General features: G+C 36.8%; 1 protein-coding gene and 1 long non-coding RNA gene across 7 annotated transcripts in view; both read right to left on the bottom strand.

Annotated features, from left to right (window-relative positions):
- LOC106504728 (uncharacterized) overlaps window positions 1–23,014 on the bottom strand; it is a 689,957-nt gene that overhangs the window by 159,938 nt on the left and 507,005 nt on the right. The window lies entirely within an intron of this gene.
- The window catches only part of ANKRD50 (ankyrin repeat domain containing 50), a 45,199-nt gene continuing 36,056 nt past the window's right edge, over window positions 13,872–23,014 (bottom strand). For 4 of the 6 annotated variants that reach the window (XM_021101612.2, XM_021101614.2, XM_084972965.1 and 1 more), the window contains exons 4-5: window positions 18,964–22,511; window positions 13,872–16,942 (exon numbers count right to left, since the gene is read on the bottom strand). In XM_021101612.2, the coding sequence (XP_020957271.2) occupies window positions 18,967–22,511 (3,545 nt within the window). In that variant the 3' untranslated portion in view covers window positions 13,872–16,942; window positions 18,964–18,966. Of the gene's footprint in view, window positions 17,923–18,511; window positions 22,512–23,014 lie in introns of all 6 variants that reach the window. The other 2 variants (XR_014813072.1, XR_014813073.1) reach the window with 1 other exon arrangement.

Raw genomic sequence — 23,014 nt, 5'->3', positions numbered from 1 at the left:
AGCCCCTTTATAAGAATGAGGGTTGCTCAGGCACTGGGTCCCTTGGCTGTGATGCACAACCGCAACCACTGTGCATGTAGCATCCTTCTGGGCCTGCTTCCACATCATTCCTGTGGAACTGAGGGACCAGGAGAGCCAACACAAACATGAAGCTCATGCTGCCTGCTGTGGTGTGAGTAATGATGTGCTTTGTCTCTGACCCAGAAAGAAGTCTTGTGCCTTCTGCTGGCATCTATGAAACTGTGGCAGGCTTGTGATTCATGAGCCTACAAGTGGGGTAAAATCTCAGAGCTTTCAGTTCTTAATACACCTCAGTTTACAAAAGCAGCATAACTGGCCGTTTTCTAGTTGGACTTTCCTAGCACTTACTTCCCTTTCCTAGTAACATCCTGATTCCCTCTTGAGAATTCTGTATTTCTTACTGGATACTATCTCTAAGAATATAATTAGATGGAGACCTTCTCGTTAAAGGATGGGAGCATGACCCAGGCTAACCTCACAGGAACTTAAACAGAGCAACAAAGACAATGAAAACAACTGACATCCCTACAGTGACTCCCTAAACAAATATTTCCTGCTATTTCTGAATATCCTTTTTCTAGAATCTATAGATAAATTGAACTCTGCCTACTCTTAACATTTTTCATGAATTTTGTGAGCTTCTAATATTCCCAAAATACATTTCCTTTAGTTTATGTTGACACATTTTCTTTTGCGTTCCACCTTTCCATTTTCTTCTTTCATTTCATCAATTTAATTTCATTTTTAATGGGCTATATTCCCCACTAACCCAACTATTTCCAGTTCAGTTTCTGTTAACATTTATATCAAGTAAGTTATTACCAGGTCCCAATCAAATGTCTATTATTATTGCACCAAAAGATCTTATGGTGGATTTTCAGGAGAAGGGAGTGGTCTGCCAGTAGAGATATGGAGTGTGGTAAACAGCCCACACTTATTCTTTTGAATTCCTGACAACTGCTGGTTTTCCATGTTTGCTAATAATTAAAGGCCAAATGGATGTTTTCCTAACTATAGTGGCATCTATTAAGTCCTTTTTTTTCTTACTCAATGAATTTATTACATTTATAGTTGTACAATGATCATCACAATCCAATTTTATAGGATTCCCATCCCACAACCCCAGCACATCCTCCCACCCCCCAGACAGTCTCCTTTGGAAACCATAAGTTTCTCAAAGTCTGTGAGTCAGTATCTGTTCTGCAAAGAAGTTCATTGTGTCCTTTTTTCAGATTTCACATGTCAGTGAGAGCATTTCATGTTGGTGTCTAATTGTCTGACTGACTTCACTTAGCATGATAATTTCTAAGTCCATCCATGTTGCTAAAAATGCCCGAATCTTGTTCCTTTTAATGGCTAAGTAATGTTCCATTGTATATATGTACCTAATCTTCTTGATCCACTCCTCTGTCGATGGACATTTAGGTTGTTTCCATGTCTTGGCTATCACATGTAGTGCTGCAATGAACACTGGAGTACATGTGTCTTTTTGAGTCACGGTTTTCTCTGGATAGATGCCCAAGAGTGGGATTGCTGGATCAAATGGTAGTTGTATTTTTAGTTTTCTGAGGAATCTCCATACTGTTTTCAACAATTGTTGCACCAATTTAAAATCCCACCAGTGTAATAGGGTTCCTTTTTTCCCACACCCTCTCCGGCGCTTATTTGTTTATAGACTTTTTTGATGATGGCCATTCTGCCCGGTGTAAGGTGGTACCTCATAGTGGTTTTGATTTGCATTTTTCTAATAACAAGTGATGTTGAACATCTTTCATGTGTTTTTTGGCCATCTGTATGTCTTCTTTGGAGAACTGTCTGTTTAGATCTTCTGCCTATTTTTGGATGGGGTTGTTTGTTTTTTTGGTATTGAGCTATAGAAGGTGTTTATAAACTTTGGAGATTAATCCCTTGTCAGTTGATTCATTTACAAATATTTTCTCCCATTCTGTGGGTTGTCTTTTCGTTTTGCTTAGGGTTTCCTTTGCTGTGCAGAAACTTTTAAGTTTAATTAAGTCCCATTTGTTTATTTTTGTTTTTACTGTTAGGACTCTAAGAGGTGGACTCTAAGAGGTGGATCTGAGAAGATGTTGCTTCGTTTATGTCGGAGAGTGTTTGGCCTATGTTTTCCTCTAAGAGTATTATCGTGTCTGGTCTTGTGTCTAGGTCTTTAATCCATTTGGAGTTTATTTTTGTGTATGGTATTAGGAAGTGTTCTAATTTCATTCTTTTACATGTGGCTGTCCAGTTTTCCCAGCACCACTTATCAAACAAGCTGTCCTTTCTCCATTGTATATTCTTGCCTCCTTTGTCATAGATTAGCTGGCTATAGGTATGTGGGTTTAATTCTGGGCTTTCTATCCTGTTCCACTGATCTATTTTTCTGTCTTTGTGCCAGTATCATACTGTTTTGATGACTGTTGCTTTATAGTATAGTCTGAAGTCCGGGAACCTGATTCCTCTAGCTCCATTTTTCTTTTTCAGGATGGCTTTGGCTATTCTGAGTCTTTTGTGATTCCAAACAAACTTTAAAATATTTTGTTCGAGTTCTTGAAAAATGTCCTTGGTAATTTGATAGGGATTACATTGAATCTGTAGATTGCCTTGGGTAGTACAGTCATTTTGATAATATTGATTCTTCCAATCTAAGAGCCTGGCATGTCTTTCCATCCATTTGTGTCATCTTTGATTTCTTTCATCCGTGTCTTATAGTTTTCAGAGTACAGGTCTTTTGTCTCTTTAGGTAGGTTTACTCCTAGGTATTTTATTCTTTTGGATACAGTGGTAAACGGGGTTGCTTCCTTAATTTCTCTTTCTGATCTTTCACTGTTAGTACCTAGAAATGCAGTCAATTTCTGTGTATTAATTTTGCATCCTGTGACTTTGCCAAATTCATGGATGAGCTCTAACAGTTTTCTGGTAGAGTCTTTAGGATTCTCTAGGTATAGGATCATGTCATCTGCAAATAGCGATAGTTTGACTTCTTCCTTTCCAATTTAGATTGCTTTTATTTCTTTTACCTCTCTGATTGATGTGGCTAGGACTTCCAAAACTATGTTGAATAGTAGTGGCGAGAGTGGACATCCTTGTCTTGTTCCTGATCTCAGAGGGAATTCTTTCAGCTTTTTACCATTGAGAGTGATGTTGGCTCTGGGTTTGTCATATATGGCCTTTATCATGTTGAGATAGATTCCCTCTATGCCCACTTTCTGAAGGGTTTTTATCAGAAATGGGTGTTGGATTTTGCCAAAGGCTTTTTCTGCCTCTATTGAGAGGATCATATGGTTTTGATTCTTCAGTTTGTTAATGTGGTGCATCACACTGATTGATTTTCAGATATTGAAGAACCCTTGCATCCCTGGGATAAGTCCCACTTGATCATGATGGACCATCCTTTTAATGTATGGTTGCATTTGGTTTGCTAGTATTTTGTTGAGGATTTTTGCCTCTATGTTCTTCAGTGAAATTGGCCTGTAGTTTTATTTTTCTTTCTTTTTTTTTTTTTTTTTGTGGTATCTTTGTCTGGTTTTGGTATCAGGGTGATAGTGGCCTCCTAGAATGAGTTTGGGAGTGTTCCTTCCTCTGCAGTTTTTTTGGAATGGTTTCAGAAGGATTGGTGTTAGTGCCTCTCTAAATGTTTGATACAATTTGCCTGTGAAGCCATCTGGTCCTGGACTTTTGTTTGTTGGAAGTTTTTTACTCATAGTTTCAATTTCAGTACTTGTGATTGGTCCATTCGTCTTTTCTATTTCATCTTGGTTTAGTCTTGGAAGATTGTACTTTTCTAAGAATTTGTCCATTTCTTCTAGGTTTTCCATTTTATTGGTGTATAGTTGCATAACAGTAGTCTCTTATGATCCTTTGTATTTCTGTGATGTCTGTTGTTAATTCTTTTTCATTTCTAATTTTATTGATTTGAGTCCTTTCTCTTTTTTTCTTGATAAATCTGGCTAAGGATTTATCAATTTTGTTGAGCTTTTCAAAGAACCAGCTTTTCATTTCACTAATTTTTTTCTAAGGTTTTCTTCATTTCTATTTCATTGATTTCTGCTCTTATTTTTATGATTTCTTTCCATCTGCTAACTTTTGGTCTTGTCTGTTCTTCTCTCTCTAGCTGCTTTAGATGTAAAGTTAGATTGTTTATTTGAGCTTTTTCTTGTTTCCTGAGGTGGGCTTGTATTGCTATATACTTTCTTAGAATGGCTTTTGCTGCATCACATAGGGTTTGAAGTGTATCTTTGTTGTCATTTGCTTCTAGGTATTTTGTACTTTTCTCTTTGATTTCTTCAGTGATCCTTTGGTTGTTTAGTAGCATGTTGTGTAGTCTCCACCTGCTTGTGTTTTTTGCGTTTTTTTCTTGTTATTGATTTCCAGTCATATAGCATTGTGGTCGGAAAAGATGCTTGATATGATTTCAATTTTCTCAAAGTTACTGAGGTTGGATTTGTAGCACAGGATGTGATCAATGTTAGGGAATGTTCCATGTGCACTTGAGAAGAATGTGTATTCTGTTTCTTTTGGATGGAATGTCCTATAAATATTTATTAAGTCTATCTGGTCTAATGTTTCATTCAGGGCCTGTGTTTCCTTGTTGATTTTCTCTCTGGATGATGTGTCCATTGCTGTAAGTGGGGTGTTAAATCCCCCACTATTATTGTGTTATTGTCAATTTCTCCTTTTCAGGTTGTTAGCAGTTGCCTTGCATATTGTGGTGAATGTACGTTGGGTGCATAGATATTTAAAATTGTTCTTCTTGGATTGATCCTTTGATCATTAGGTAGTGATCTTCCTTGTCCCTTAAAATATTCTTTTTAAAGTCTATTTTGTCTGATATGAGTATTGCTACCCCAGCTTTGTTTTGATTCCCGTTTACATGGAATATTTTCTTCCATCCTCTCACTTTCAATTTGTATGTATCCCTAGAAGTGAAGTGGGTCTCTTGAAGACAGTGTATATATGGGTCTTGTTTTTGTATCCTTTCAGCCAGTCTGTGTCTTTTGGTTGGGGTGTTTATTCCTTTAACATTTAAGGTAATTATTGATATGTATGTTCTTATTGCCATTTTATTAATTGCTTTGGTTTTGTTTTTGTTGCTCTTTTTTCTTCCCTTATTCTCTTGTTCTCTCCTCTTGTGGTTTGATGACTCTCTTAATGTTGTATTTGTGATGATTTTTCTTATTTGTGTATCAGTTGTAGATTTTTGGTTTGCATTTATTCTGAAGTTTTGATATAAGAGTCTATATACGAGATTGTTTTAAATTGTTGGTCTCTTAATCGTAAGTGCATTTTCAGTGTCATACATTTGTACCCTCCTCACAGTTTCTGATTTTGGTGGCATAATTGTGCGTGGATGATTTCATATCTTTACTGTATATATACCTTTACTGGTGAGCCTTGTCATTTGTGGTATTTTTGTTTCTGGTTGCAGCCTTTTCTTTTCTGCCTAGAGAAGTTCCTTTAGTATTTGTCGTAAAACTGGTTTAGTGGTGCCGAATTCTCTTAGCCTTTGCTTATCTGTGAGAACTGTTAATGGTTTAGAGGCAGGAATAAACCATATGGGGGGAGGTTCTGAAAAGATAACTGGTGGCCACATGACAAACTGCAGAGGAGACAGATCACAGGCTGGCTGTAGAGTCTGTGATGTGCCCCCTGCCACACAATAGGTCCACCAATATGTTGGGCTGGAGAAGAACACAGAGAAGAGGATACTGGTTCAGAGTGGGTTCTGAGAGCAAGGGAGGCCCTGGATGAAGAGGGTGGGAGAGGCAGGGGAGAGAATCAGGAGGTCAGGAATGCGGTGGAGGTGGAGGTAGAGCCCATAGGTAATGACTATCAAGTGTAAATGGTTTGGAGCAGTAAAGAGCAGCAGGGTGACTCTGGGATGTTTTCTTAACCCATGTTTTAACAGGACTTTTTTTTTTTTTTTTAAGTGCAGAGTCAGGCACTCTATCACCAAACTTTGTTTTTGAAATAACACTAGTTTTCCAAAGTTAATTTATTTTTTCCTGAAGGACCTCTCAGTGACTTATATGATAATGTGTATTACAATTATCCAAGAGAAAAGACCAGCATAGAGCAATTTCTTAGTCTAAAAATAAAATCAATAAAAACCTGTCTTAGGCATATTCACACAATTTAGAAACAAAATGCAGTCATCTTACTTTGGGTTCTTAAATCAATGTGCCAGGGAGAGTGAACTATAAAGGAGAAGCCCTCTAATTGATTCAGGCAGGATGGCATTTGGTTTTTTTAATTAAAATATTTGGTTAGTTTTTAGTCACGAAACATTTTAACCTGAAGCATGTGACAGTATATCCCTCAGCTAATTTCTTGAGGAAGGACCAAAGGCTTTTGTAACAGGAAGGACTCCTCACAGGGTCCCCTCAAGGTCCTCTTCCCTGCATAAGCCACACCCATACAGCATCATCTACAGTATCTGATTTCAGTTTCTTTAAGTGAACTGGCAAACTCTACTTATTCACAGATGAGTTAAGAAGAGGACTGAAGTTTGGATGGAGAGATAGATGGCTTTGGGTTTGGATATACTGAATTTACAGTGTTTTCAGAATATTCACACAGTTCTTTGGCAGGTATTTAGAAATGCATAAATTTGCCTTTCCCTAATTAGAATTACTCACAGTTAAATTTTTAATTTTTTTGCATGTATTCAAGAGTGTGTTTGTTGTTTCTTTACCTACTGGAATCTGCTACTGAGGCTATTAAATCACTATCAAATCTCATAAAATCACATTATTTACTTTCACATCAATAAACCTTTCACAATAAACATTTTTTTCAGACACATGAGGTTTGCATTTAGATATAAAAACCACACATTGATACACTGGTTCTTGTCTCCAGCAAGAATGACAGAGAAGCACAAACAGGTGCCACACTAGTGACAACACAAACTTGCTGTTGAAAACCAATCTACCTCAGAATTACAGGAATATTTAATGAAAACTCAATGGAAATGTCTTGAAACTCTAGAAAAATATCTTGTGAATAGTTATATCTTTGGCAATGACAGCATACCATTCTCTTATACAGCTCTTCAAAGTTTGACACCATTGCTAAGTGGTGGTATTACATTAGTTTTCCCTAAAGGAAGTCGAGTTTTCCATTTATTTGGAGCAAACTAGCTAGTTTCTCAAAATGACTTAAATCTCCCTGAATGCTATTGATTTGTGCGAGTGGATGTATAGAGTGGGGTTTATCACTATTGTGTTATGTGAATATATCCTCATGTTGAATGCATGTTTTGTGCACACCATGTGTTATTTTCTGAACTCCATGTGTCAAGTTGAACATTCACATGGACATTTTTTTTCCTCATATATAATTAAAGTGAAGAAAATTAAAGAATTCAACTTACTTTCTCTTGGAAATTCTTATAAAAATGTAGTATTAGTATAAGAAATTATCTTAATTCTTACTGCTAATTTATCTCCTTTACCATGTGTGAATTTAGGATTTTTAAAGAATGTTTACTATATTCAGATACTTTAGAGAAGCAGAATGAATAAGAGACAGAGAGATACAGAGAGATATTTTAATAAATTGGCTTATATGATCACGGGACTGGCAAATTTGAATTGTGCAGATCAGGCCAGCACAGTAGAAAACAGTAAAGATTGGTGTTTTATCTTGAGTCCAAGGGCATCCTGGAGGCAGAAATTTTGTTTTCTCAGGGGACTTCAGTCTTTTTCTCTTTAAGCCTTTAACTGAATGGATGAGGCCCACTCACATTATGGAGGGTAATCTGCTTTACTCAGTGTCCAGTAATTTAAATATTAGCCGTATCTAAAAAACACCATGACAGCAACATCTAAACTGGTGTGTGACACCGGTATGGGCACTGGTATGGGCACAGTAGCCTGACCCATTTTGATACACAGAATTAACATTGTATGTAATGATGGTATTGTGTGTGCCCAATGTAAAATTCATCCTCAAATCCTTAAGAGAAAAGGGTTCAGCTTCAAACAGTGGGCAGATACACAGTATGTTCCAAGTCCTAAACTATTGAGCTAGGCTAGATTCCAAAGACAGGTGTGGTTAAAAGCCTGACAGGAATGATGAGTCATCTGTTTATCATTGCTTCCCTTGTATTTATTACCAGATCAGTAAATGAGCAGTACTGGAAGTACTCAAGATCAAGGATATGAATTGACATGACTCCCGAATCTCCCTCACCTCCTACAAAAGCATGACTGATGTGGTCCATGTAGCTCACAGGAAGTAGGGCATTTGCACCATCAGAGCTGCTCAGAGCCACACACTCATGTTTCACAACATTGGTCTTGGAGAGACCTACATCCACCTGCAGTGGTCTACCTTTTTATAAGGAATTTCTTGCTGTGCCACTTATTCCCATGTGATAATTCTTTTGTCTGGACATGACTTTTCTTATAACTATTATCACTAATGGGATTTTGAATAAATCCACAAATACTCCTTAAAGTTTCTTCCCCCAAATTATATGCTGTTGTTTTTTTAACATGGTATGTTATTAAATAGCAGATTTAAATATGAGCATTTTCATATTTAAAATTAGGTTCATGGTGTTGAGTAAAGATAATCAGATAACTAAATGGAATCTTTAGGAAATTTTAAATAGTTTGCAGCAAGCAAGTTATTAAAGAATTATTTATTAAGAATTTTAGTCTAATACACTGAAAAAACCTAAAATACAGTATTCCATTTGCCATAATAATGCATTTATCAAGTATTTTTTGGTAGTTGTTAGAATTTTAGGTCTAGAGAATCCTTTGACCTTGGGCATTTCATAATACATAAAGATGGGGCCACTTTTCATTCACACCAAGATAGTATAGCCACAGTGATTAGTTATACAGGTACTGAAGCTAGACTTTTGGGCTTCATGCCTAGCTTTTTTATTTCCTCTTTTTTTCACGACCAGCTTTTTGACTCATCTACCATATGCTCTTGAGCAAATTACTTAAGCCTCAGTACAAACCTTGGGTGTCTCATCTGTAAAATGATGATGACACTAATGCTCTCTTTATTGTGAAACTTAAATGGGTAGATAGTATAAAACATTCAAGCCAAGTCACAAGTTAAAATTTCCTAATTTTAATATATAAAAATCTCCTGAAATAAAAACCATGATAATTAGAAGTGAAACATTCTATCAACAGTATTATTAGCAGACTACTCACAGTATAAAATGAGTTAATGAACTTGAAGATGGTTCAATAGAAATTATCCAGACTATAAACAAAAAAAGTTAGTGAAAACAAAACCACACAACAGAGGATCCAACTCTGGGACAATATCAAATAGTGTAAAATAGATAGAATTTGGCCTCAAAGGAGAAAAGAGAAAGGGGACAGAACAAATATTTGAAGATAGTATAGCCAGGATTTTTCCAAAATTAATGAAGAAAAGCAAACCATATATGCAAAAACTCAGAAAGTTCCAAGCAAAGTAATAAGAAAACACATTCGGAGACATTCTCCTTAAACTACAAAAAAATAATACTTAAAAAAATATCTTGAAGACAGCCAGAGATTGCCAGAGGAGAGCTGTAGGGGAGGAAATAAATAAGACAAAGAATCATAGTGTTTGTCTCACTAGAAACTTTTGGGAGCCGGAGGACAATGGAGCAACATCTTTAAAGTACTGAAAAAAAAAAAATTAACCACACAAATTTATATGCTCAAAATATATATATATTTCAAAAATTAAGTAAAAGTGAAAATAATAACTTTTCAAAGAAACAAAAGGTGGAAGAAATCATTGCCAGAAGACAGGGACTATAAGAATTGTTAAAGAACTTCTTGATCAGAAGAGAGAAGACAGTAGATGGGAAATTGGATCTATGAAGAAGTGAAGAGTGCTAGAAATGATTAAAAAAAAAGGGGGGGTAAACATAAAAGTTTGTTTTCTTATTTTTAAATCTTTAAATGTAGTTGAAAGTTTACAGCAAAAATATTAATACATTGGTGGGTTTATGTCATGTTTAGATGTAAATCGTATGGTAACAATAATACAAATTGTGGGGAAGAGAAAATAAGATTGTTAAACTATATATAAAGTGTAATCTTATCTGAAGGAACACAGTGATAAGTTAATGATATATACATTTGACCCTAGAACAGTCATTAAAAAATAAAGATCTATAAATATAGCCAATAGTTGGAATAACATGGAGCCATAAAGTAATACTTACTCCAAAAAATAAAACAGGAAAACAGAAAATAAAGGAACAAAGAACAGATAAGACAAACAATAAAAGAAATAACAAGATGGTAGATAAACTCAGTCATATGAAACTATATTAAATGGAAATGCTCAAATATTCTAATCAGAAGATAGATTGTTAATTGGATAAAAATAAGCAGGGACCACCTACAAGTCATGTATAAGAAACCCACTTCAAATATAAAGAAATAAATTGGTGAACCAACAACTGCAATCTGCGCATTTATCCTAAAGAAATGATACCGTATGTTCACAAAAAATCTACATAGAGTGATGGCAGCTTTATTCACAACAGCTCGGGGTTCCCGTTGTGGCGCAGTGGAAACGAATCCAACTAGGAACCATGAGGTTGCGGGTTCAATCCCTAACCTTGCTCAGTGGGTTGAGGATCCGGTGTTGCCATGAGCTGTGGTGTAGGTGGCAGACAGGGCTTGGATCTGGCCTTGTTTGGGCTGTGGTGTAGGCTGGCAGCTGTAGCTCCAATTAGACCCCTAGCCTGGGAACTTCCATATGCCATGGGTGCAGCCCTAAAAAGACAAACAACAACAACAACAAAAATGACAGCTCAAATTGGAAGCAGTCTGCATGTCCATCAATGGGTGACTCTAAATAAACTGTGATGTGTACATACCAGAAATATTATTCAGTGATAAAAAGAAAATGATTGATAAATTCAAGTTAGATAAACCTCAAGGGAATTCTGCTGAGTGAAAAAAAGCCAATCCAAAAAAAGTGAATCAAATACTCTGATTCTATTTATATAACAATTTTGAAATAATAAAATTATGAAAATGGAGACTGGACTAGTGGTTGCCAGGAGTTAGGAATGGAGGGGCTGAGTAGAAGTAGCTGAGTGCAGTCATGAGAGAGAAGCACAAGGGATCCTTGTAGTCACAGAACTGTATTGTATGAAGCTGATGAAACACTTTACAAGGTAGCTCTACAATTTTTCATTCTCACCAGCAATGGGTGAGCTCCCAGTTTCTCCACATTTTCACCCAATTGTCCTTTTAATTGAATTTTTAATTGAGGTGATTGTGGATTCAGATGCAGTTGTAAGACATAATAAATATCCTATGTGCCCTTTCTCTAATATACTCCCGTGGTAGCATCTTGAGTCACCATAGGACAGTATATAAAGGAGTACATGTAAAACTGGGACTACATGAAAACTGGAGTATGCTTGATTGATTCTATCAATGATAATATCCTGTTTGTGATAGTGTTCTATTAAATATAAAAAATTTATATTCAAAATATAATTTCTAGGAACCAAGAAACCTGAAGGGGGAAAAAGGCAAATTTCTTCGCAAGACAGAATATGCAAATAGACAAAAATCATATGTAAAACTGTCTAATTAGATATCCAGGAAATGGAAATTCAAACCTCAATGCAATAGTAGGATACAATCAAACAGAATGACAAAAAAAAAAAGAGAGAGAAAAGAAAATTAATACCAAATACCGGTAAAGATGTAGAGCAATAAGAGGCTACTGTACATGCCTGGTATGAATAGAAACTGCTGCAACTACTTGGGAAAGTGGTTTGACATCATCTATTAAAGCTAATCATACACGTATTGTAAGACCCAGGATTTCACTCACCATTAAAAAGAAATAGATATATACGGATACTAAAAGTATGCACAAAAATGTTACTGCTTGCAGAACTTCTAAGAACCAAAAATCAAAACAATCCAAATACCCATTAGTAGTAAAATGGATTTTTGAAAAGTATGGTAAAATCACACAACAGTTTAAAAAAGACAAAAGAATACTATAGAGCAACAAAAAGGGACAAATCACTGTTATTCATACATTGTGGCTGAATTTCATAAACTATGTTAAGAGAAAGAAGCTAGCACAAAAAGGACACACTGTTGATTCCATTAATACAAAGTTAAATAGTCAGTACTAATATATGTTGATGAAAGTCAGAATACTGGTTTCCTTTGTGGAGGAAAATGTCTAGAAAGTGGCAAGGGAGGTTTCTGAGAGTATGATTATGGCTGATTCTTGATCAGGGCGGTGATGGTTAAACAGGTGATGTTAAGTTTGTAAAAATGCATAGGACAGTAACAGGATTTTGTGTAAGTTCCTGTATATCTGTTAAAGTTCAGCCTAAGTTTACAAACAAAATGTGAGTAACAGACACTCATTAAAAATATAGAAATCAGTTATTTTGGGACATGCTTTTGTATCAGTATCCACACATGTAGATTAATAATAATAATGCTAGATGTACATAGAGCCTTTTTCTAAACATCAAATATATTCTAAGAATATGGTTCTTAGAATGCAGCTAAATTTTGCTGGTGTGGTAGGTGATGATAGTGTATATTTAAGAGTAGAAATTTAAATATGCATTAAATTTCAAATGACTCCATTTTAATGTTGGATAATTTTAATTTTACTCTATTAGCAACACAGGCAAAAAGAGACCCTATCTTAAAAGTAAGATTAATGGACATATTCATATGATGAATGAAATTTTCCCAGAACTTCAGGAATCTATGCCTTCACTGTACATCTCATTATTATTAGTTGGACTCCTTCCAACTGCTAGGAAAAAGGAGTGAAAACACTCGATATTACCAAATTCCCAGTGCATTTGGTTGGACCCCCCAGCTAGAAAATTCCATGCAAGTTTATTTAGTCAACCAGTCTGTTTTAAAGTTTTGTATACATCACCCATTTGTGTTTAAAAATTATTAGAACATCTGAAAGATATTTATTATTCCAACAAATTTATAAAGAATGTAATTACTATAAAACCCTATAATTATTGTAAAATTACCTAACAGAACATGCCTTGCTGGCCTATATAGAAACCTCTTTGGGGCACATGCAAACACACACACACTGTTCTGGTGGAGCAAGTAGAAGGTTATGAAAAAATGACTTAAGTTTACTGAGTGAAGAGTATATAGAAATTTATTTAGAAAAATGAATGACCATGTTTGCAATGAAGCCCCAAAATATCACATGAAAGATGCCCATAATATTCTGAGGATCGAGGGGGAGCATACATGCACACAATTTACTGGACCACTGCAATTGCAGAGGCATGAAAGCTGACATGGGAAGATACAGTATATCATTGGGGAGATACAGTACGTCATTGGGGTGGGTGGGGGAGGATGTAAGTGCTTATGGATGTTTTAGAAAGATACTGAGGCTTGGAGTTCCTGTTGTGGCTCATTGGTTAACAAACCCGACTAGCATCCATGAGGACATGGGTTTGATCCCTGGCCCTTCTCAGTGGGTTAAGCGTGGCCATGAGCTGTGGCGTAGACCATAGACGAGGCTTGGATACCAAGCCAGTAGCTACAGTTCCGATTCAACCCCTAGCCTGGGAACCTCCATATGCCGAGGGCACGGCCTAAAAAGACAAAAGACAAAAAAAAAAAAAAAAAAAAAAAAAGACCAAAAAAATAAAAGAAAGATACTAAGGCTAGATATTTTTTTCACCTTCCTTCGAAGTTCTTATATCTCACTTTTTTTGTCTTTGTAAAATGTTTCCAAATTCATTTGCTCAGTATTTACTTAAAACAACTATTTTTTTATTATAAGCATGTCATGCATGTTCTGTTGGTTCAAGGATAAAATTAAAACAAGATATCCTCTGTAAAGCAAATATATTTATTATGCACTTTCATATACATAGGGATTTTTGCTTAATATCATACAAGGAATAAAATAAACTTTTACAATGTGAAATTCAATGTACATTTTAGGCTATTTACATACCCCAAACCAAGGGACAAATTAAAAAGGAAAAAGCACTTGTCTGCAACTACATTCGCTAAGAAGTGTAAATGGAGGACATTAAGTAAAACAAATATTTGCATAGCCAAACAATATTGAAAAAAGTATTTACTCCTGTTTTTTAAGCAGTGACCTATTTGAGGTGAGGGTTCTGGAGGCATGGGGGTGAGGGTGAAGGGCACAACGTACTGGCTGTGCTCTGCAATACACACTCTTTTGGCCAACTTCCCTTCTAAACATTTTCCTACAAACACTGAGATTTCTATTTTTCATTATTTTTTGATAACTTTATTATCAACTCATGACTTTTAGGGAATGAGCACAGATGGAATGGTATAAAAATGCTGTAAGCACATGGCACCACAGTTGTGGTGTGGCATTAGGTGCTTTACAAAATTTAAATATTATTTTAAAAATAGCTATTTAGGAGTTTTATATTTGAGGGACTAGTTTTACTCTCTTAATGGAGCAGAACCTATTTTCAGTCATGGTATTAGATAAATCCCCACAAAAACCAAAGAGCAAAGCAGGGCATCTTCAGGGCCCTTATCTTTATCCTAACTGAAAGCCATTGCTGTTCAATGCCAAAACTTTAGTTTAAAAAAAAAAAAAAAAAATCCAGAGGAATACTTACGTTTGAAAACCATATTTTTTCCAACAGATTCTCTTCCTACCAACTGTTTCAAGTGTATGTAGTATGGATATGAAAACACTTAGCTCTTCAAAAAACATAAATCCCTTCTGTAATGAGTCATAGCCTTGCCCTTTGGCCACAAGGTGCATTTTTTGTAAAAACAATAAAATTAAATAAATACAAATTCAATAATTCAAGGTTTAATAGAAAAACTGGCAGCTTTCAGGGTTCTCTTTTTAAAGAAAAATACACCTAATAAGAAATTAGAGCTTCATCTTCTAAAATTATGTAAGTGTACTGTATTTGAGCTATGAGTAAAATTGGTTCTAATAATAGGATGTGTTCAAATTTATTAACAGAATCAACAACACTTTTAAGGCTACTTTGCAAGAGTCCTATTAAGTGTATTTAATAAATGTCCCATAGGGACAAAAGTTCAATACTTGAAACATTCACATTCGTGTTATCAATATTGCCAAGTCACCTTAATGTTGACTGAACTTATCTCCTATTCCTGATTATGATTTATTGATGACATAAAGGAGTGTTGCTGACTTTAAAATAAAGGCCTTACGTAAGGAAGATCAAGTGAAACAATTATCAAAACCTATTACACATGTCTGTTTCTGCGAACAATACATCATGTATGTGTCCTTCATATAAGAAGATGACATTACTGACCTCTGTTACAAAGACATTTTCTAAAGGTTTTTTTTTCCAGTAGTGGCAATGCTTTTGTGCTGAATCTCCAGATTCTCTTCCCTTATTCCTCCTTATCAACACATGGAAAGGACAGAATTTCTGGGTTTTGTAAGATCCTGGGGCTTTTTCAAAGATCAAACCAACAAACTTGTTTCTAAACAGTAAATTCTAACCTTTCCAGACATGCATACAACCCACCTAAGCTAGCTCAACTGGTTTAGAGTCCATCCAGGAGGCCAAAACTGTGGGGTCACATGCTCATATGAGCAGTTGACTTTGTTTTCCTTAGTTATATACTTCACCCTTAACCCTGGTATCCATCATTCTGGAAGTGATTGTCCACAGAGGAAAACAGGAAGGAGTATGTGGACAGAAAAGTGCAAATCCATCACTACTGTTTATCAAATAGGAATAAAAATATACACCTGTGCTATGGCGGATAGGTTAGTGGTGTCATCTGTGAAGGAAAACACATACTATGTTTAACAAGAATATTCATCTAATTGAATTTTAATCCACTGAGATCGATCCAATTGACTTTGCATGGGCTGTTTTAGTCATGAAGTGATCCTCAAAATAGAAACAAATTAGAAACCAGCATCAAAATTTAGTCATATTTTATTTAACCAGATGGAAGAGATAAGGGTAGTCAATGAATTGTTCAGGGATCAAAAATCTACCCTCAGATAGACAGGTGCATCTCTCTTTACACACATGCCACTGAGGCCTGGCTTTGTCCCTGAGAATTTTCATGCCTCAGGAATGATCATCTGTCTTCTTGGAGGTGGAAGGACAATGAGTGAAAATGACACTGCATCCCAGTGAATGAAACAGAACTTTGTTCTGCCTATAGTGTGTGTGTGTGTGTGTATGTGTTTCCCTCTTTTTTTTTTTTCCTATTTTTTTTTGACACCTTTAGCTGAAGATTAGGAGGATTCTACTGGGAAATCCAAATTTAAACTACTTAGAGCAGCTCCCTAAAATACTAGACTTTAAAAAAAACTTTGATGAAACCATGTTTTCACCTCAGTGTGGCATTCAATAGAAACACATTTTTAACCAATGCTTAAGGTGTAGTGAACATAAAACAGCTGCATGATTTATTTTGCTGAGTGACATTAAGGATACAGGAAACGAGCCATACACTACAACAAGGCAAATGTGACTGAAACAGTAATGCTTAAGTTTTGTTTGCCACAGAAAGAAAAAAATAAATACAATGAACACTGCCTCTTCATATATATTTGATCATGGCACATGCACATTTATCAAATCTTAACTTAAAATACTTTACTCAAAAAATGTTTTCAGCTTTCATCAGGGAACTGCAGTATGTATCTGCATTTTTTTTTAAAAGTGCTTATTCTTGGGTAGTGAATACAAAGCACACAAAATGAAATTTTTTAAGCACAGAAGTTACAGTGAGAAGGCAGCCTTACTACTTAGGCACATTACAGTAATTAAGGTAACGTACTGCAGATATCACATTCTTCTTTTTTTTTTTTCCAGCAAATCAACAGGCATTTTATGTTTTCATCCAGTAGCTGAAGAATCACTCCAATCACAACGTCTTCTGTTTCACAGAATAGCAAACTAATGCAAAAGTTAAAAAAAATTAATTTCTACATCATACTTATAGCTACATATAATTTTAAAACCCTATATAAGAATATACTTACTATGTAAAGCACAAAAGTAGCCCTATTAAAATTTTCTTAACGTATGAATCACTTTCAAAGACTCCACAAAATGTTTACCTTAATTTATATGTTTAATTCATACATTTAATATATATCTAACTTAAACTTTACAAAGATATCATGAGAGTCAGAGGGTTGTACCATCAGAACTAAGTATTTTTAAAATAAATCACATTGAAATGAAACTTTTATACAAATTATTTTTGAAAGAGATTTGATCAGTCATCCATACATTCACATTGGAGGGTGTTTATTATTAAAAGGTATAGGGAATTTAATGTTTTAACTAAAACATCCCTAAAATATATCTCCAAAGACAAAAAAGCAAAAGGAAGATTTCAGTTTACTAAAGAGTATTTTGTTAAAGGATGAAAAATGATTAAGTGGGATAAATATACTCGTAGTACAAATCAGTAAAAGTTCCTAGTAAAATCTTTGAATTTATCTTGAATATGAGAAATGTACTTCTGAAAAAGTGTCTGTAATATAAAGTTATGCATTTTTCCCATTATCATTCTCTATATAATTAATGTAACCTCCATTATGGTGGAAAGGAGAAAAGATGTATTTAATGAATATAATTTTATTTTGAGGTTTAAACATTTAATTCTTAGGTCTAAATATACTGGGCCCTAAACACCCTTTTGCCAAACATCCACTTATCAACTACCCATACCCATTCTTCTTTTCTTTTTAGGGCTGTACCCGCAGCATATGAAAGTTCCCAAGCTACAGGTTGAATCAGGACTGCAGCTGCTGGCCTAGACCACAGCCACAGCAACTGTGGTGGGATCTGAGCCTCGTCTGTGATCTATGCCGCAGCTCACGGCAATGTTGGATCCTTAACCTACTGAGTGAGGCCAGGGATCAAACCTGCATCCTCATGGATACTAGTTTGGTTCATAACCCGCTGAGCCACAACAGAAATTCCCCTTTACCTTTACCTATTCTTGATATGTGTAAATTTTACTTGGAAGATTCTTTAGAAATCTGTCATAATAAAAACTACCTTTGATGAGTAAATCTTTTATCTCTTACAGGATAAAAAAAAGGGAAGGAAATGAACATTCACTAACTACCTACTAAGCACTATATACACACTATTTTATTCAAACCCTAAAGATAATATTGCAAAATAGCCCCTGCCTCTGTTACCAAACAACTTTTAAGAGGGGAAATGACTTTACAAGAAGGAATTCTTAATCTGAGATCCATAAACAGTATATTCACTCTTTCACACATCCATTCATTTATGCAACACATTTCTACTGAGAAACTACTATAGGTCCAAACAGTATTCCAAGTACATGGAATACAGCAGTGAACAAAAGCGTGAGAAAACCCCTACCCTTGGGAGTTCCCGTCGTGGCACAGCAGAAACGAATCCAACGAGGAACCATGGGGTTGTGGGTTCGATCCCTGGCCTCGCTCAGTAGGTTAAGGATCTGGTGTTGTCATGTGCTGTGATGTAGGTCGAAGATGCGGCTCGGATCCAGTGTTGCTGTGGCTGTGGTGTAGGCCAGCAGCTGTAGATCCAATTGGACCCCTAGCCTGGGAACCTCCATATGCTATAGGAGCGGCCCTAAAAAGACAAAAAAAAAGCAAAACAAAAATCTACCCTCACAAAGCTCACATTTTAATTGGGGGAGACATAATAAAAACAATAAAGAAAATATATTAAGTATGTTAAATACAATGTACTGTGGCTAATATAAAGCAGGAAAGAGGGAAAAGGAGTGCTGGAGTTGGGAGAATCAAATTCAGAAGCGTGCTGAGGGAGGGAGTTGCTGAGAAGATGACAGGAGTATGGTGAGGTGAGAAAACTGGCCAGGTGAATAGGGAATAGAGTATTCTAAGAAGAGGGACCTATGCTTTGGCTATGTATTCTCTATGGCTATGTTGATGAAATGTTACCTTTTATAACGGTGTTTCCTTTTTATAGTTGAAGCTAGGGTCAGAACCCTCAATCTGAAGCTTCAGGGCTTGTTTAAGGCTTAATTCTGTCTCCGAGGAAGGATAACCTTCTAACACTTCCTGATGCCCTCTATCTTGCATTGTTCGTGGGACAGAAACTCTACCAAGAAAAACCTGGTTGCTCTGAAGATGATAATTTGGATTTGTCATTATTCCGTTTCTCTTCTTCTGTTCCCCACTTTGTTGAATAAGAAACTGCTGTTGTGATCGACCAATCTCTTGTTGAGCTGAAGGTATCATAATTTTGCACTGCGATTCTGCTGGTATTTGTTTAGATGGTACACTAGTCCCAGATTTGGCTGTAGGTCCTCTTTTATCAAACTGAGTCATTTCATACTCTAAAACCTTTGGCTGTGAAGAATTATTTTGTTTAGCTTTTTTCCCAGCTGACCCAGATTTGTTGGAATTTTCTGATTTCCCCCCTTTATTTGTTTTGGTTGACTTCAAACTGGGCTTTACTTGACTCCACTCAAACTCACTACTTGGTGAGTTATGGCTCTGTCCCAATGACTGTGTGGTAGAAGACGGGGAAACGATGGACTGTCGACTTCTACTGCGTGGCAGTGAATGCTGCTGAATTTGTTCTGTAAATGACAAGTTGTGAAAGCTGTCAATTGGCACTGTTTGGGCTGTTGCAGTAGATGAAGTAGTTCTCAAAGATGAATTTTTGGAGCTTTTCAGGGAATTATTTGACAAGGACGACTTCTGGCGATCAACGGTCGAGTCTGGTGATTCTGAAGGAGAACTGAATGCATGAGCTGGCCCATTGGGTAAACCACGTAATGAAGGCTGCACATCCCCTCCGCCAGTACTGCTAGAGCTATTTGATTTAATTGTTAGTGACTGCATTTTTGAAGACACTGACTGTAGAGGTTTTTGCTCCATTGTGTGAACAGGAGATGGAGAACAGCCATTCAAACTGGATGCACCATATTTTTCTAATAATTTAATTATCTGAGAATGTCCATTTTTGGCTGCGACACGCATAGCAGTGCGTCCAAATTGATCAGCATGGTTTGGGTCGGCACCGTGCTCTAATAAAACCTGCACGACGTCAATGTGCCCTTCCTGGGCCGCAATGCAGAGTGCAGTTGCACCCTGATTACACGTATGGTCAACCAGGGCTCCATGCTCGATCAGAAGCTGCACTACTTTCACATGGCCCTGCCAGGCTGCAGACTGCAAAGCAGAGCGCTTTTCGTTGTCTGCAGCATTGACGTCAGCATGGTAGGTGATGAGAACCTGCACCATCTCCAAATGGCCTTGCCAGCAGGAAACATGAAGTGCTGTCCTTCCTTCAGCATCACTTGCTTCTACATTTGCACCATTTTCTAAGAAATACTCAGCCATTGTAAGTTGATTTTCTAAGGCCAAAATATAAAGAGTAGGCCTACCATCAGCATCTTTGTAGTTAACATCAGCTCCATGGCTAAAAAGCAGTTCAACAATGTCCCTGTGTCCTTCTAATGCAGCAACCCGCAGTGCATTTCTTCCATCATAACCTCTTTGATCAATGTTGGATTTATTTTCCAATAATATTTGAACACAATCATAATGACCCTCTTGTGAGGCTAATATCAAAGGTATCCGCCCATCATTATCAATCTCATTTGTCCTAGCACCTTGTTCGATTAGTGCTTCACATATTAATCTGTGACCTTCAAAAGCTGCCATGTGCAAAGGTGTCCATCCAGCATCATCTCTGTGATTTTCATCTAACCCCCTGTCCAGGAGAGTACGTACTACTTCAACATTTCCCTGGGCCGAGGCTATGCTAAGGACTGTCCTCCCTTCACTGTCAATGCTGTCCACAGCTGCACCCCAAAACAAAAGTGTGTTTACAACTGAAGCGTGACCCATAGAAGCTGCTGCTAAGAGGGGTGTACGGCCGTTGTTATCCGTGTGGTCGACATCTGCTCCCCCCTCTAGAAGCAAGTCAACCACATCGACATGTCCTTCGTAGGCAGCAACCAGCAGTGGAGTCATGCCATCTTTGTCACAATGATCTACTTCTGCACCTCGATCAATTAAAAGGCTAACGACTGAGGCATGTCCTTTACTCGCAGGAACACAAAGTGCAGCTACAGAGAGTGCAGTCCTGCCATCAACATCCTCGTGATTCACTTCTGCGCCATGGTCCAACAGGTGTTCCACAATCTCTCTGTGTCCCATGTAGGCTGCTGCTATCAAAGCAGTTCTACCCTCATTATCAGCTTTGTTGACTTCAGCACCATGTTGTAGCAAGTTCAGTACAATATCCTCATGGCCGCCCCAGGCAGCTGCTCTCAAAGCTGTTCGGCTATCAGCATCTGCACAGTCCACTTTTACACCAGCATAAAGTAGTGCAGAAACTACCTCCGTATGACCACCCCAAGCGGCAGATCTTAATGCTGTCCAGCCATCCTGGTCAGTATGATTAATATTTGCTCCACAACCAATCAAACAATTAACCACCTTGGTATGTCCTTGTCTAGCAGCCAAGGTAAGTGGTGTGTGTCCATGAGCATCTTCTATCTCTAAATCTGCTCCCCTAGAGACAAGTAAATTCACCACATCAAGGTTGCCACTGTAAGCAGCATTAGCCAGTAATGTTCTTCCATTCGAATCACACTGATTTACTGACGCTCCATTATCTAATAATGTCCGAATGGAATCCTCTCTTTCTAAGGCTTGCCGGACTATGCATGATGTGCGATCATCTTCACTGTTGACATGAGCACCGGCTTTAACCAACAGCTGCAGCACTTCTTGTTCCTTGGGTATTAAAGTAGACAGGGAGTCTCTGACAGGTGTACCATTCCAGATCATCCACAGAGCTAACTCAGCTGTCTCTAACTGTAAGTTTGAATTAATTAAGTGCAATGCAAATTCTTGTGCTTCCAAAGGTGTTAAATTCTTGGCTTGACAGGTATAACTCATAGCCAACATGCGGTGTCCTTCTGCTGCATTACATAGATACTTCTGAGTACAGTGTTTCACGTCCAGAAGCCACTCTGCAAAACTATAGTGAAAGAGTATTTTAGTATTTCCTAGTCCATCAACAAGAAGTTTGGAGAGGACATCTAACTTGCGCTGAAAGTCTTCCAAGGTTAATGACATATTTTTGGTCCATACCGCATGATATAATTCCGTTATGGTCAAAGGTCGGCAGGCTGCAAGAATCACATTCAGAATGGGCTGAACCTTTGCAAACTGCTTTCTTACAAAAAGTCTTTGACAGAGCCAGAGATACAGACCATTCAGAGTTCCTGGGATGTCACGAATTTCTCTTAACATAATAAAATTTTCTACAACTCCATCAAGAACTCGCTCTAGATACAAAAAGCATCCGCTGCTTTTAATGTGCAGTTGATTTAACATCTCTGCGGTTTCTTTTGTGAGGTGTTGTCTCAAAGCTTCTTCTTGATCTAAACGATGAAGAATGTACTGCTGAACATCCTTAACGATATATGCCTTCCGAAGGTCATCTAAACTTATTTTTCGAAAACCTAAAGACAAAAAGTAGATGCAATTGAAAATGATTATTATAGTTGCCAAATATTCAATTGAATGTCTTCAATAAGTGATAAACTAATAAGCAAATAAATCAATGATAAATCAGTTAATACTAACAAACAAATCAATACCTAAAAGTGTATATGTATCAGTTTTCTTTCCTTCTGGAAAAACACACTGATGGCAGATCAACTATTTCATTTTCCTAGCTACAATTGGAACTACTTCTTATTGTTTCATGGCTCAGTGCTCCTCTCAACTTCAGTTATAATAGATAGTAAACTGAGCATCAGATGTCTTATATCCCTATCTAAATACCTGGGGGAAGATTTTCTGATTACCCCAAATAATTAGGAAAAAAAGTTGCAGATGACATAAATAAAGTTTGTTTTTACAAGCTGATCTTTTTCATGTGAAATATTAATATATTTCCATCCACATAACTATATACTATTCCAATTAGAATATCACTGGAGTTCCCGCTGTGCACAGTGGA

This window comes from Sus scrofa, chromosome 8, assembly GCF_054392235.1.
Source record: "Sus scrofa isolate SSC_HxYL_T2T_F1_AM1 chromosome 8, Sscrofa_HxYL_maternal_Yorkshire_Landrace_v2.0, whole genome shotgun sequence".
NCBI classification, from domain to species: domain Eukaryota; kingdom Metazoa; phylum Chordata; class Mammalia; order Artiodactyla; family Suidae; genus Sus; species Sus scrofa.
Note: the sequence above shows the minus strand (reverse complement) of the source record. Positions and strands in the feature narration are given on the sequence as shown.